The sequence below is a fragment of the Hordeum vulgare genome, chromosome 1H (genome assembly GCF_904849725.1).
Source record: "Hordeum vulgare subsp. vulgare chromosome 1H, MorexV3_pseudomolecules_assembly, whole genome shotgun sequence".
Lineage (NCBI taxonomy): Eukaryota > Viridiplantae > Streptophyta > Magnoliopsida > Poales > Poaceae > Hordeum > Hordeum vulgare.
Genome location: NC_058518.1, coordinates 391,042,817 through 391,057,300, shown reverse-complemented (window position 1 = coordinate 391,057,300; position 14,484 = coordinate 391,042,817). Strand labels below are relative to the sequence as shown.

At 44.6% G+C, this 14,484-nt stretch overlaps 2 protein-coding genes across 3 annotated transcripts; one reads left to right on the top strand and one right to left on the bottom strand.

Moving 5' to 3' along the window:
- Window positions 1-3,642: 3,642 nt before the first annotated feature.
- On the top strand, window positions 3,643-6,181 carry LOC123439837 (serine/threonine-protein kinase-like protein At3g51990). The gene has a single exon (XM_045116490.1). It carries the CDS (start codon window positions 3,658-3,660, stop codon window positions 5,524-5,526), a length of 1,869 nt encoding a protein of 622 aa, XP_044972425.1. The 5' UTR covers window positions 3,643-3,657; the 3' UTR covers window positions 5,527-6,181.
- A 3,174-nt stretch (window positions 6,182-9,355) lies between these two features.
- On the bottom strand, window positions 9,356-13,266 carry LOC123439817 (protein N-terminal glutamine amidohydrolase). 2 transcript variants are annotated; one of them, XM_045116480.1, is made up of 6 exons: window positions 13,076-13,266; window positions 11,955-12,060; window positions 11,723-11,800; window positions 10,985-11,118; window positions 10,049-10,173; window positions 9,356-9,788 (listed from the first exon to the last, which is right to left on the bottom strand). In XM_045116480.1, exons 1-6 carry the CDS (start codon window positions 13,195-13,197, stop codon window positions 9,634-9,636), a joined length of 720 nt encoding a protein of 239 aa, XP_044972415.1. In that variant the 5' UTR covers window positions 13,198-13,266; the 3' UTR covers window positions 9,356-9,633. The 2 variants fall into 2 exon arrangements, with proteins under 2 accessions (XP_044972415.1, XP_044972420.1); XM_045116485.1 differs by having other exon boundaries at window positions 10,985-11,037.
- Between the last annotated feature and the right edge of the window lie 1,218 nt (window positions 13,267-14,484).

The following is a 14,484-nucleotide window of genomic DNA, read 5'->3' as shown; positions in this document are numbered from 1 at the left end:
GTGGAGGGAGGCACTGACTGAGATTACATTACCTTACATGATCCCAATCGAAATCGATTGATTAATTAGTGCCTTCCCAATAAATTAAACAGCGGCGGTACGGCCGCTCCGATCCGTTCAGGCACAGCGGCCGCATTCCCGCGACCGCGAAAGCGCAGCGGCTTGTTTCTCTTTCCGAAAATAATCAGGTTTCTCCGAACCGATGTTAAGAATGGAACGGACCGTTGAATGACTGTTTCCACAGCTGCTGAGCTCCCTGTAATTCGTGTCATTGTGTGTGTGACTGGATGTCGGTGGTGCGCATAATTGAGCAGTGCATGTAAGCGTCAAGGGCTGCAAAGAAACAAAGCAGCATCTGAGAGGGAGGGAGAGACGAGGGGAAAGGTCGAAAGAGCAAAGCAAAGATGGCATGCGTACCGGTGCCTCTGGTATGTATCTACCTGTCCCAAGTACGAACCGGGACCCGGGCACGCAGACAGAGACAGAGGCCCAGGCGCCCAGCTCCCCCTTTTCCTCCGGCGAGGGCGAGCACCACGTTCGTCTTTGACTCGACGCCGACGACCCACGGTTACCCTGATCATCGTCTCCACATGGGGGATGGCCGTATCGGTATCTCTATAATCAGATTGCCCTCCAGGCCTCCACACCATTATTTCACGAATAATTACGACCTCTACGAGTCCCATGACAAATCAAAAAATTTATAGCAGTTTTAGTTGATGCGAGCATGACAAGTTTAATTGCTAAATATGACAAATTGTTCTCCGTTCGTTTTTCGAGGGTCATTCGCAAAATCAGAACCTCCATAGCCAACGACCCACCTCCCCCTCCGTCGTCGGCGACGGAGGGAAGAGACATCTCCTTCCTCTCTCGGATTCGAGGGCATGGCAAGTGGTGGTAGCGACGTTTGTCCAGGATCCACGAGTGGCGGCCCCGGCCGACGGCAACGGTAGAGCTCAGGCGACCCTTGGCAACATGGTGTGGTGGTTCCCATATCCAAGGAGGAATTGTACTGGCCACCTGATATCTTTGGTTTTGGTTAGTTCGAATTAACGACGGTGGTGAGTGGGACCAGGATCCTTTTCGGCGGTTCTCGCGGTTTGCCGAGGTGGGGTCACAACATGTCCAGTGTTGACATTCGCAGACGGTGGTTGGAGCATCAGGGACCCCGCGGTGGTAGTGTTGTTGTGTTTGAAAGTGGTCGGGTCGGTGCACAGGATGTCGGTTGGAATCTAGTGACAGATCGAGTGAATACCTTGTCTTCGATCGGTGGCCGGATCCGATGATGGTGACGCCCTTAATGTCATTTCCTTCTTGAAGGCATCAACAAGGTGATGGCGGCGTCCATGTGTCAGACCTCCTGTGTGGGCATCATTCTTGAAGGTGTTCATCGGCTTGAGGGATGAGTGAACATTTTCGACGATGGAGCGACGTTTCTTATGCCGCATTGATAGTGTGGAGTCTCGGCGACGTGGCGCAACAAGGTCTCGGCGATGGATGCGGGATCATTAACGCGCGTAGGAAGGTGGTGTTGCCCGACATCCTGGTGACATCGATGACAGGCCTAACAAGACCAATACATCGATACCAATTCTGAAGAGGGGTCGGTGGAAGATGATGATGGCCTCTGAAGCGTGCGCATGCGATGTCCGTTGAGAATACATTGGATCGGTTTGTGTCCTTGACCCGTCATTGGACGACGTGGTTTGGGCCTTCGATTTTGATGTTTGGCTTGGATGTGAGATTAGTGCAGGCGGGCATGATTATGTGCATGCCTTCCATAATTTGATAGACCTATACATTGATATCAATTCTGAAGAAGGATCGGCAAAAGATGATGATGATGGCTTCTAAAGCGTGCACATCAGATGATCGTTGAGAATACATTAGACCGGTTTGCGTCCTCGACTCGCCATTGAACGACTTGGTTGGATCCTTCGGTTTTGATGTTTGGTTTGGATGTGAGGTTTGTGTAGGCGGGCCTGATTATGTGCACGCCTTTTATAATATGATAGATGGATTGTTATTGTCAAGAAAGTGGCTTTAGATTTATTAATATATATATTGTAAAATCTTGATGAATAATTGATAACATGACAGTATGCATCGTCATACGTCTCATGTAGAAGGGTCCGTCTCTTTTTTAAAAATAGTAATACCCCTTATGTTATTTTAGTTCTTCATAACTATAATTATTTAGTAATATGCAAAATCCAGACTTTGGGATTCATCATTTCCTATAATTATTTATCCCTCTCATCATCATTAAGCAAATCCATCACCGTGCGGTTCAAAAGTTACCACTGTCATTGGACGGTTTGGTTGGACCCCTTAGTTTGTTACCATCCCTCTTATCATCATTTCTTATACATTAGACCAGTTTGTGTCTTCGACCCGTCATTGGACGGCTTGGTTGGACCTTTCAGTTTTGATGTGAGGTTTGTGTAGGCGGACCTAATTGTGTGCACGCCTTTCGTAATTTGATAGATGGACCGTTATTGTCTAAGAAGGTGGCTTCAGATTTATTAATATATATTTTACAAAATCTTGATGAATAATTAATAACATGACAATATACATAGTCATGCATCTCATGCAGAGGGGTCAGTCTCCTTTTCAAAAATAGTAATGTTGTTTTTATACCTAAACAATTATAGTTGTCAAGAACTGTTTAATTTTTGGGAAAGTCTTACCTTTCACCGGTTGATCCGCGCGATCCATCCGTCGACCGCTCGTCCGCTGGATCTCGCCTCGACCTAATAACCGTTTTCTGAAACTGGACCGTTGTTTCAGAAACTGGATAGTTGTTTCAGAAACTGGAACAGCGTCTAATCGCGAACTGTTTCCCGAAACTGGATCGTTGTTTCAGAAACTGGACAGTTGTTTCAGAATCTGGAACAACGTGGTGACCAGCTTCCCAGAGGCCGGGAGGCGACGAAGGTCGGCGGGGGAGAGGTACTCGAGGAGGAAGTGGTAGCGGAGCACGTCGGCGAGGTCGGACCCGTGGCGGCCACGAACGCCGAGGGCGACTATGAAAGGTCGGCGTTGGGCACGGCGAGCAGCGTCGGCAAGGACCGTCTGGACGTCGACGACAGCGGCCGGAGGAGCGCCAGCAGCAGCAGCCCCGCCAACGCGAGGAGGACGAGGCACCGCGAGATCTGTCCCCGCATCTATTGTTTTCCCAAACGCGGCTATTGTTTGTGCAACTCGACCTGTGTTTCACGAACTATTGGGTGCAGAACATAGATCGGACGGCTGCACCGATACATCCAGTGGTCGTTGAGGTGGCCCGCCGGTGTACGGGTAGCAGCTCTTTTAATTTTTTATAATTATAATTATTTAGATACAGATGAAGTAATAATAGGAAAAATCGGGATTCTGGGATTCATCATTTCCGATAATTATTTATCCCTCTCATCATCATTAAGCAAATCCATCCCCGTCCTGTTCAAAAGTTTTTACCACCGCCGGTCCGTCCAGTCCGAGTCCCCGACCCAGGCCCCGCAGCCGCGCGGAGACCAAGCGCCCTTCTCCAAAAACCACGCAGCCCCTCCGCGCTACCGTTCCAACACCACACTTGTCTCCTCCTCCCCCCGCCTCGGATCCCCTTTCCGCCCCGCCCCGCCCCGACGGCCGCCTCCGCCCGGCCCATCCCGGATGGGGTACCTCTCCTGCCGGGCGGACTCGTCGGCGGCGACGTGCCGCTCCATCACGGCCATCTCGCCGCTCCCCATCTCGCGCCGCGCCAGGGGCCCCGCCGCCTCGCTGCCGCCCGCCGCCGCGCCGGTGATCGAGCGCTTCGCCTACGACGACCTGGAAGCCGCCACCTCGCACTTCGCCGACGCCGCGCTGCTCGGCCGGGGCAGCCACGGGGCCGTCTACAAGGCCGTGCTCCCCTCGGGCCGCGCCGTCGCCGTCAAGCGCCCCTCCCCGCGCCGCGCCGAGGTGGACAACGAGATCCGCATCCTCTCCTCCGTGCGCGGCCCGCGCCTCGTCAACCTCCTCGGCTACTCCGACCCCGGCCCCGGCCCCGACCCGCTCCGCCGCCCGCGCCTGCTCGTCGTCGAGTACATGCCCAACGGCACGCTCTACGACCTGCTCCACTCCAACCCGCGCCCGCCCGGCTGGCCCCGCCGCGTCCGCCTCGCGCTGCAGACCGCCAGGGCGCTGCGCGCGCTCCACGACGCCGAGCCCGCCGTCATCCACCGCGACGTCAAGTCCGCCAACGTCCTGCTCGACGCCCACCTCGACGCGCACCTCGGCGACTTCGGCCTCGCCCTCCGCATCCCCAAGACGGACGGAGGCGCCGCCAATGCCGCCACGCCGGCGCCCGCGGGCACGCTCGGCTACCTCGACCCGGCCTACGTCACACCGGAGAGCCTCAGCACCAAGACCGACGTCTTCAGCTTCGGGATCCTGTTGTTGGAGATCATGAGCGGACGCAAGGCCATCGACGTTCAGTACTCGCCGCCCTCCGTCATCGAGTGGGCGGTGCCCCTGCTACGCAAGGGGAAGGTCGTCGCGTTGTTTGACCCACGGGTAGCGCCGCCCCGCGACCCAGTCACTCGAAGAGACCTGGCTTCGCTGGCTTTAAGTTGTGTACGGTCCTGCCGGGAGCGACGGCCTTCAATGGCTGACATTGTTGACAGGCTCGTCGTCCTCAGCAAGGCGGTGTCCGCCAAGGTGTGGAACGGGATGGCGGTGGTAGGAAACCCTTGTGCGATCGTTGATGTCCAGAAGACCATCTCCAAGCGAGCTGCTGCATCAGAGAAGGAATCGACTTCAGCATTGGCATTTGATGACGATGAAAAGGAGGCAGATGCAACCTTGGAGGAGCTAGTGCCACTGGTGGGTGCCAAGAAACCACCACGGCCATTGAAGAACGGAAAGGTGTTCTCTGAGGCAGGGGATGGGGAGAGGAGGAATCTCTTGGAGCTGATGGCTCGGATTGATGGTGTTGCAGGCCAAAGATTTGGCATTAGTCGGGCAAGAACAGTGCGCGGCACTAGTGATCTTATGCAAAAGGATGCAGTCTTGATTCTGAGGAGGAACCAAACCGTCAGAGTGGTTGAATCAGAGGCACTCGGTAAAATTGATAGGGTTTCACATTTAGATGCAAGCATCAAGCATAAAACAGTGAAAGAACATGAGAAGGCAGGGAAAATCCAAGACAAGGCAGATGAAATTCAAGAGAAAGCAGAGAAAATCCAAGATAAGTCGGATGGAATGCAAGAGAAAGCAGAGAAAGTCCAAGAGAATGAAGGCAAAATCCAAGAAAAGCTAGGGGAAACCCTTGACAAAGCTGAGAATATCCAAGAAATTACGGTGCAAATCCTTGACAAAGCTGAGAAAATCAAGGAAAAGACGAGGCAGATCCTCGACAAAGCTGAGAAAATCCAAGGCACGCCGGAGAAAGTCCAAGAAAATGAAAGAAAAATCCAAGAGCACACAGAGGTAGTCCAACACAATGCGGAGAAGATCCAAGACAAAGCAGAGAAGATCCAATGCAAGTTGAAAGAAAGTTAAAATTACAAAATTATTCTTGAGGCCAGCTTAATGAATTATTGTTGGCAGTCCATCTCAAGGACAAATGGTCATGAAGTCATGAGGTACCACCAATCCTATTCTTCTGGTGCTGGCATGGTAATATCTGTTCTATCCAAATAGAGTGGCCTGGCTGTGACTCGTGATGATTTACCAGTAAGACCTTGGAATTCAAATCCTAGCTACGTGGTCCGTGGGTTGCAGCATTACTACTGTGCCAGCAATGTTATCAATCAAGGTCACATGGTACTGGCACTGTCAAAACTCTGAAGCCTGAACGACAGCACAGTCCAGTACGTCATGAGATGATGATAGAGCACTTGGGTGCTGTTAATGCAGTTCACACTCCATGTAAGCAACTGATGTTCATTTTGCTGCTTCAGATCAAATCATGTGAAGCTTCAAAATGACCATCCGTTGAAGGCATGCCTTTGGTCCAAATAGATTGTTGTTGTAGCTTTTGTGCAGCTTCCTTGATTCTTTTCCCTGTGTCTGCATACAAGAGTCACCAAGTGCTCCATTGATTTGTATGTATAAGCAGGACGGCAGATGAAGTGGATGTTAAGAGGAAAAAAAATATTTTGACATTTCCATCTTCAGAAGGTACATAAAGAACTGCCACCCTGCTGTGCTCTTACTCTTCCATGTGCTAGGCGTGCTACAGTTATATACTGCTGTTGGCACTGCTGTATTTTATTGCTTGTGTCGACCAATACCTCTTCAAAAAACGAGCAGCTGCAGTGTGTCGTTACTTTAGGCTGTGAGTAACCGTACTATTCAAATGAAGGCTCTAGGAGAATTTCTCGTCATATTGGGGAAGAAATAATTCAACCATTGTGTTCATTAATACGTACTGTACTTCATTGTCCCTGTTGCTGCATGAGTGATAAGGCATAGTTTCCACAAATCTATTGTGGAGTACGTTTAACCTTTACAAGTGTTCTGTTTGGTTTGAAGAACGAATCACGAATGAATGGATGGTGGCTAGTCTTTTCTTCAGCATCCTTGGACAGATTTTGATCGGGCGCCTCACTCTTATCTACTCCCTCTGATCCATAATACCTGTCGCTCAAATGGATGTATCTAGCACTAAAATACGTCTACATGCAACCATTTGAGCGACAAGTACTCCCTCCGTCCCAAAATTCTTGTACTCCCTTCGTTCCTAAATATAAGACCTTTTAGAGATTTCACTATGAACTACATACGGATGTATATAGACACATTTTAGAGTATAGATTCACTCATTTTGCTCCGTATGTAGTCCATAGTGAAATATCTAAAAGGTCTTGTATTTAGGAACGGAGGGAGTATTAGTTTTGTTTAAAAATAGATGTATTGACATTTTAAAACGTGACTAGATACATTTATATCTAGTCAAATTTAAGACATGAATTTTGGGATGGAGGGAGTAATATGGATATGAGGGAATATTTTGAATTTGGTTGGTGCGTTCATTACCAATATATTCATCACATGAAATGTGTGGGACAACTGAACATTGCCGTCCTTCCTTCCATATGAATGCTCTGCCCAGCTGCCGGTGTCATCTTATGGACTCAATGCATTTTTCAATGTGATATGGGACATCTCCGGGATACAAGTTATCTTAGAAATGGCCAGAAGTTTGGGGGTTTATTGGTTTGTTCACAGCAGGGCAGTGCATGTGAAGCAAAATAAATGCGTTCTTGGTATGGTATTGCTTTGCCGGCCAGCAGAACTGGCATGATCCGCGTGAGATGCCCAGATTGTCAGCATCACAGTCTATTTAGCTTGATCTGGATCTACCTTACATTTTGTCAAATCAGCAATGTATTATTTCTTCATTTTGTGTATGTGTGTGGAAAAAGTTCATGTATGTTACGAGTGTGGTACGAGAGTAGGTGAGAGTGAACATGGGAAGTAGGAACATGATGCATGATACTTCGTCCCGTAACACTGTATGCATATCACATTTGTGTCTGTCATGCAGGACAACTGAAGCCAGTGGTAGGTCTTGCAACATTTGAAGTTTTGAACCCAGGAAGCAAGAAAATTCTGGGATTACATTGTAAATCTGTAATAACCTTGCATCCAACAACGATGGAATGGAAGTTGTTGGCACCAAATAGATATTTTCCAGACTCTTATCTGGAAGCGAGAGCAAAAGTAGTTCAGGTGAAAATAAAACCGAAATCCTACAAATTAACCAACTCTATAAAATAAACACTATGGATTGTAATCCTACAAAATTCTTTGAATCGAAGAGTCTGCGAATGATGTCTTTTGGTAGGACTCAGTTCTATCATGGGTAATCAAGGCTGCACTGTCCTCTTTTTAGCATCTACTCCCTCCGATCCTTTTTAGTCTGTACATTAGCTTTGTCCAAAGTCAAAGTATATCTACTTTGACCAAATTTATAGAAACATGTATTAACATTCATAATGTCAAATTAATATTGTTAGATTCATTACGAAAGGTAGTTTCATGATACGTATATTTGGTATTGTAGATGTTGATATCTTTCAATATATATTTGGTCAAACTTTATAAAGTTTGACTTGACCCAAATCTAATATGCGGAGTAAAAAAGACTGGAGGAAGTACTAGAATGATCGTCATCCCCAAAAGATTACTAGGTAACGTGTGATCAACAACACAAGCATTTGCTGAAACAATCCACAGTCTCGGAACGGTTCGAAGATCACTGATTGTTTGTCTCCATGTCACATCACTTACTGTACGGAGACCAATTATGAATGAGCTAGCCCACAAATCTAACTGTTAGAACTAATTGTGTTTAAGTTAGAGACAAGGAAACAGAGGTAGAATAGTTTAAACCAAGTATGATTTGTCTTGTACTCCAAATCTCTTTCCCTCAAATTTTAATCTATATGTACCCCACGATGATCAACTCAATACATTTTCTATCTTTGTACATTACCAATGCAAGACAGCCTTTGATAAATGCTGCATATAAGTCTTCTTTTTTTGGGAAGACATATAAGTTGATTACTATTTTTTCCACAAGTGTGATGAAAAACAACATGTTACCATCATTTTATGTTATGCATGGAGCACACATTTAAAAAAAATGTGATCGATCGCTTCGTCGCCACGATTGCACTCTTGTTCCTTTACTTGCTTTTATGCTTTATCCTTCTCACACCTCATTTGCAGAGAAGCCCCCTTTTTATGATAAGTCTCTTTCATTGACTACCACAAGATGAAAAGGGGCAAATTCAATTATAACACGTTAATGATGTACTTCATGTCAGAAATGACCAAAATGCAAATACAAACAATGTACTTCATTTCAGAAGTTTGTATCGTTGCAGTTGGTTCTATGCGTTCATGCAAGCCATGAGTGAGTCACTGACTTGTCACTCGCCGGTTCGTTCGAGAAAGCAACGTGAATTATTGTCCCGTTTGGTAGATGTCCTTGCAATTCTATGATTCAGTGGAATTGAACCATGATCCATGAGTTGCATCTTATTTTTGTCAAGCAGAGATCCCATCTCAGGAAGTAGGTGATGATAAGCCTGCCTGGCGTGATGTGGAAAGGTTATCCTGCGGGAATAATAAGGCACGATCAATGGCCGTTCTTCTTCATTACAGCTACTATTAGCGTGGTGGTTTAGGAATAAGCTATAGTATTATTCTGGTTGTTAGAAGAGCAGCTGGCGCGGTTCAGATGCATGTTTTTCTCATTTATATTCTCCCCCTATATATATTATTCAGAGCACAGAGGGAGAAAATTTAAGTCAGACATACATATTAGAAAATAATGTTGGTGGATATGGGTCCTTGGGATTCAGTAACTAAAACAATGTTGTCGCAATAGTTTCATCATTTCAGGTTTGAGTAACTCAACAGCAACAACAAAATAGGACTCTGAAAAATAATGTACTCGCAATGGCCTGGCACCACATCATAATACAAGCGTGGTACCATTGATTAACAACTCCAGATAGTCCACACGTCTGGTTCATAAGATCGATCTCACAGTAAGAACTCAACTATTGAAAGGACGACAATAGTCCAGCATGAAACGAAATCCAGGCGATGCTCAGATAATCAAGATAACCCAAAGAGCTCCTCGCAAGGACATCATTCAGGCAATCGAGAGAAGAGCAAGGGCAGCAATGTTTCGTTTATCACCACACCATGTTTGTTGTGGTAGACATCATTAACCATACTTTCCAGGTCTCCGACATCATTGTTAGACATGGCGATGTATTCGTTCAGGTTATTCGTGCTTCCATCTGAAACAGGTAGGAAGTAAGAATGAGTAAACGTGTTCCAGACTATGGACTACAAATAAATCATATAACCATATAAATTTAACAAACTACTAGAGACAGTTCTTGATTTGTAATAAATTCGTTACTGTTTCTCATTGTGTCTCTACACATGTAACTTTCCTATGCACGACTCATTCTTCCTGGAACTACTTGATGACTAGGAAAATATGATAGTGCAATGAATTTTCACAAGAAGATGGCTCAGGCATACAATCTGATACCTTCCGCAACAATTGGTTCATACATTGGCGGTAACTCAATCCAATTCCCCATGGGGTCCTTCATGTGGCTTCTGTCTGATGCGAATGATCGAAGGAATACTGGACCATGAACTACACGGAAAAGTCTGTAAACAGTAGATGGTAGATAGTTAGTACTGATTTTCAAACCCCAAAACAAACTATCATTCGTGCCCTCCTATATTTCAACACAGACATATACCCTATTTAGATTTGCACAGAGATGTAGCGGAGCAGAATTGGTCTAACCTAGGATGAGAATATAAGCAGCGACATCTGGGATATTGCTTTTGGAGGCCGAGCTCCATGGAGGCCTCCAAAAGCAAATTTAAAATTTCATGAAAATTCGTATTTTAACATTTCAAAAAATTCTGAAAAAAATACACAGATAGATGAAGGTATAATACACAAGTGTGTAAATTTTTAGAACGAAATACTTTGAAATGAGGGCTATGCAAAAAAGACAAATCTGGGACTTTTTAACACATGTTACTATTCATCATTTCGTACCACAATTTTTTTTTTTTGTACAGTTCGCGTTTCAAAGTATTTCGACCTGAAATTTTAGACACACACGGATCACACCCTTGTTTAGTTGTATTTTTTCAGAATTTTTGAAACTAAAATTTTCGAATTTTGATTTTTCCAAAAGTTTCGGCCTCCATGGAGGCCGAGCTCCAAAACGCCATTCTCGCGACATCAACACTATCTTGTGTCAGCGTAACTAACATAGGTTATCTGTCCTCCATCAGTCAATGAAACACAATAATTTGCACACACAAAAGAGTAATTTCGAACTAATATGCATCAGGTTTCACCTATATGAGGAGATTGACACATTGTTTTAAGAGTAATCTTCCATGGACACCATCACAATTTGATCTCACCAATGTTACACCTAGAGCAACAGAACATTACCTTCCATAGATGGAGTCACCAAATGCCAGTGGTTGAATGGCGTCAGCAACGTACTGGAGGAAAGGACAAGGAAAAGGAAGAGTGGAGTCCAAATCCCAAACAAGATCAAGAACATCTCCTTTGTTTCGCCTAGACTTTCATATGCACACCAATGATTAGGTACCATGAAATGCTATTCATACAAAAAGCAATGCTTTTCTATAAGCAATAAATCCAAATCTCAATGCATATATCAAAGCTGAGTACTAACAATGATATATCAGAATGCCACAATGATCACAGCATCTCCCTACCATCCATTTTTCATCTTATGAACATCAATGAAGGATAAAAAACGATAAGGGAACCCATACATGAAAAAAAATCTAGATTCCAAAATCTACAATACTCGGGACAAATTTCATTTGTCAAACCAGAAACAATACATGGTAAATGGGACGCTTGGTTGGCCACCACAAATAGATTAGGCAACTCTTGGCTAGTGACTGACAGGTAAACAATGATGTTATGCAACTTTGGCATGCCAAACATGTTACGGAAAACAAAATCGTTGTCCAAATAGTCATAGTGTGTGAAGATTCAAACATGTCCTTACCCATAATTTATTTCTCATAAACAAGGTTTCTTACTTCATCTAAAACCTCTCACTATTCATTAAAAATAATTAAATTCTCGTAGAGGTCTATCATGGTGCCAAGATATAGAGAAATGCGACACTTAATCTAATTTAGCTTTTACCTGGATACAGATTACATGATAATCCCACAAGACAAATCCATCATTAGTACGACTTGCTTTCTGATACCAGAGAGGAATCTGAAATTCCAATGAAAAATACATCACAACCCATAAAAACCGTTGTATTAAATGGGATAACTGCACTATGAACGAAAAAAGGAGCTAACAAAAGCATAATACATACACACACTAAAAGAGTAGAAGCATAGGAAATAATCTAAGATAAAATCACCTTCTTTTCCTCGTTTGATATGAACACAGCGTAAAGGTCATTGCCCGCAGGATCAGCAAGTCCAGCTCTAATCAGTTCCTTACATAGCAGGTACACATTTTCTTCACTACATAATGAAAAATAAATGCAACTTTTATTCAATGAATAAAAATAGAATACACCATGGTATGTATAAGCTTGAGAGAAGAGAAGCACTTTAGAAGAGAGTAAAACGAGAGGACGAATATCAATAATTCAACACGCATGAAAGAAATAAGGAAATCTGAACATTACACATTATATATGATGGTTTAGGAGAAGTGGCATGCAATAAACCAATAATAAGATAACAAATGTAGTTGGAGAATCATCCTTGCTGTGTACAAGTTCTTCCAAAGGGGGACTACTAAAGCATTGTTGAATCACTACGTAAAACTAATAATCAATTAAATCAGTCTAGCATCCAATTGCACACAAAACACATTGCATATTTGCTAAAGAAGGTAAAACAAAGTATACCAAGAAATTAGCAAGACCACTCAATCAATTTTAAACCCAGTAAGAAGTTATAACTTCTTGTTATCTGCCAAAGCTTACGTGCTACTCCCTCCGTCCCATAATGTAAGACGTTCTTACGTTATAGGACGGAAGTAGCAATTAGCAACTACAGTTTATATTTACAAGCTTTAACATGATGCCATTCCTAGCAAGTACTTCCTCCGTCTCGATATAACTCATATTTAGCTAGTCAAATCAATAACTTAGAACTACATGCACGCCCTATAAACCAAGACGGAGGGAGTACATCATTCGACTTCAAGTATGACCCCACTCTAAGAAGTCAAGGTTTTAGGACGGAACGAGGAATATGAACTGAATTGTATATCTCAACCCTGGTCTTCATTCCCATTGAGCACATCACTCGCAAAATCAAGTATCTTCAACATAATCAGTAAAATCTTTATATAGGTAAATAACTGGGTAGGGAAGGTTTCTCCTCTTAATTAAGAAACCTTTTCACATCCTGCCAAGAGTCCCCTGTGTTGGAGCACGGCGGGAAAGAATTAAGAATGCGTGGTGGAGCCATGGTTGTACCCAATCTGAGCAAGTACTCTACGAATCAAGGCGGAGGGATCGATTACCAGTAGTACGGGGTGTGGGTGAAGGATGCGGCATCGAGGGGCGGGTCGCTCGGCGCCGCGGGATGTATAGGGTGAGAGGAAGGAGAGGGGTCTACGCCGGCGGCTGCTCCGTCGTCAGCCATGGAGAGGCGAGTCGTCGGCAGGCAGATTATCGCTCGTGGGCTGTGGCCTGTGGGGGTGTCAAGGCAACTATGGGCGCATATTCGGGCCTAGCAACTGTTCTAATATCCCAATTCACGGATAATTTTTGTGTTTTGACTTATTCAGAATTGATCTTATTTAAAAATAAAAAATCGAATCTAATTTTTTTATGACGCTACATCCCTTACGTCTGGTTTGCATGGGAGACGTCAAGGTCCCTGACGCCTGGTATGAGCTGGCATGACTGACTTACCCGTTGAGTCTGTGACGTGGCTTGGTACGAGACACCAGGGACCCTCGCGTCTAGTCCTAGACAGACGTCAAGTACCCTGACGTTTGATTGGCATCTGGATGACGTGGCACATATTATATAAAAAAATGTGGTCTCCTAAGAGCAGACGCCAAGGTCCCTCACGTTTGAAACCAGACGCCAGGGTGGACCAGACGCCAGGATTTCTGGCGTCTGGACCTTTGCTACGTCAGAGACTCAACGGGTCAGCCGGTCATGCAGGCCCGTACCAGACGTCACTAACCTTGGCGTCTCCCACGCAAACCAGACATCAGGGATATTGACGTCATAAAAAAAGGTCATATTCGTTGTTTTAAATAAGGTCAATTCCGGAGTTTGTTAAGGCAAAAGGTCAAAACAAAAAATTTGTCCCCATGCGCTGGTTAAGGCTGATCATAATGGAAGTATCATAAGCAGTATCATGCATGTCAACTAGGCTTATTTAATGATGTGGCACACCATTAAATGGGGAAAGAGAGGATGTAGTATCATACTCCCTCCATTCCATGATATAAGTCTTTTTAGAGATTCTACTAGAGGACTACATGCGGATGTATATAGACATACTTTAGAGTGTAGATTCATTCATTTTGCTCTGTATGTAATCCCTTAATAAAATTGCTTAAAAGACTTACAGTTAGGAACGAAGGGGGTATTATACATAGTAGTACTTTGTGTCATGCCTGACAATTAATAAGGCAACCTAGATACTAGTAACTTATGATATTGATACTAGTATATGATACTTACCATTACGGACAGCTTAAAGTGACAGATGCAGTATTATACTGTATGATACTACTCTTTATTATGACCAGGCTGGGACACAAACTGATGAGGCCCAAATTGCTTAGAGCAACTCCAAAGGGCCGATCCAAACGGACAGTGATTTTGTCTATTTTTTGTCCGTTTGGGTTGGTCGTCCGCCCTGTTTTAGATTTTTGGTCGACACTGCGTCCAAAGCGCCGACTCATATGTG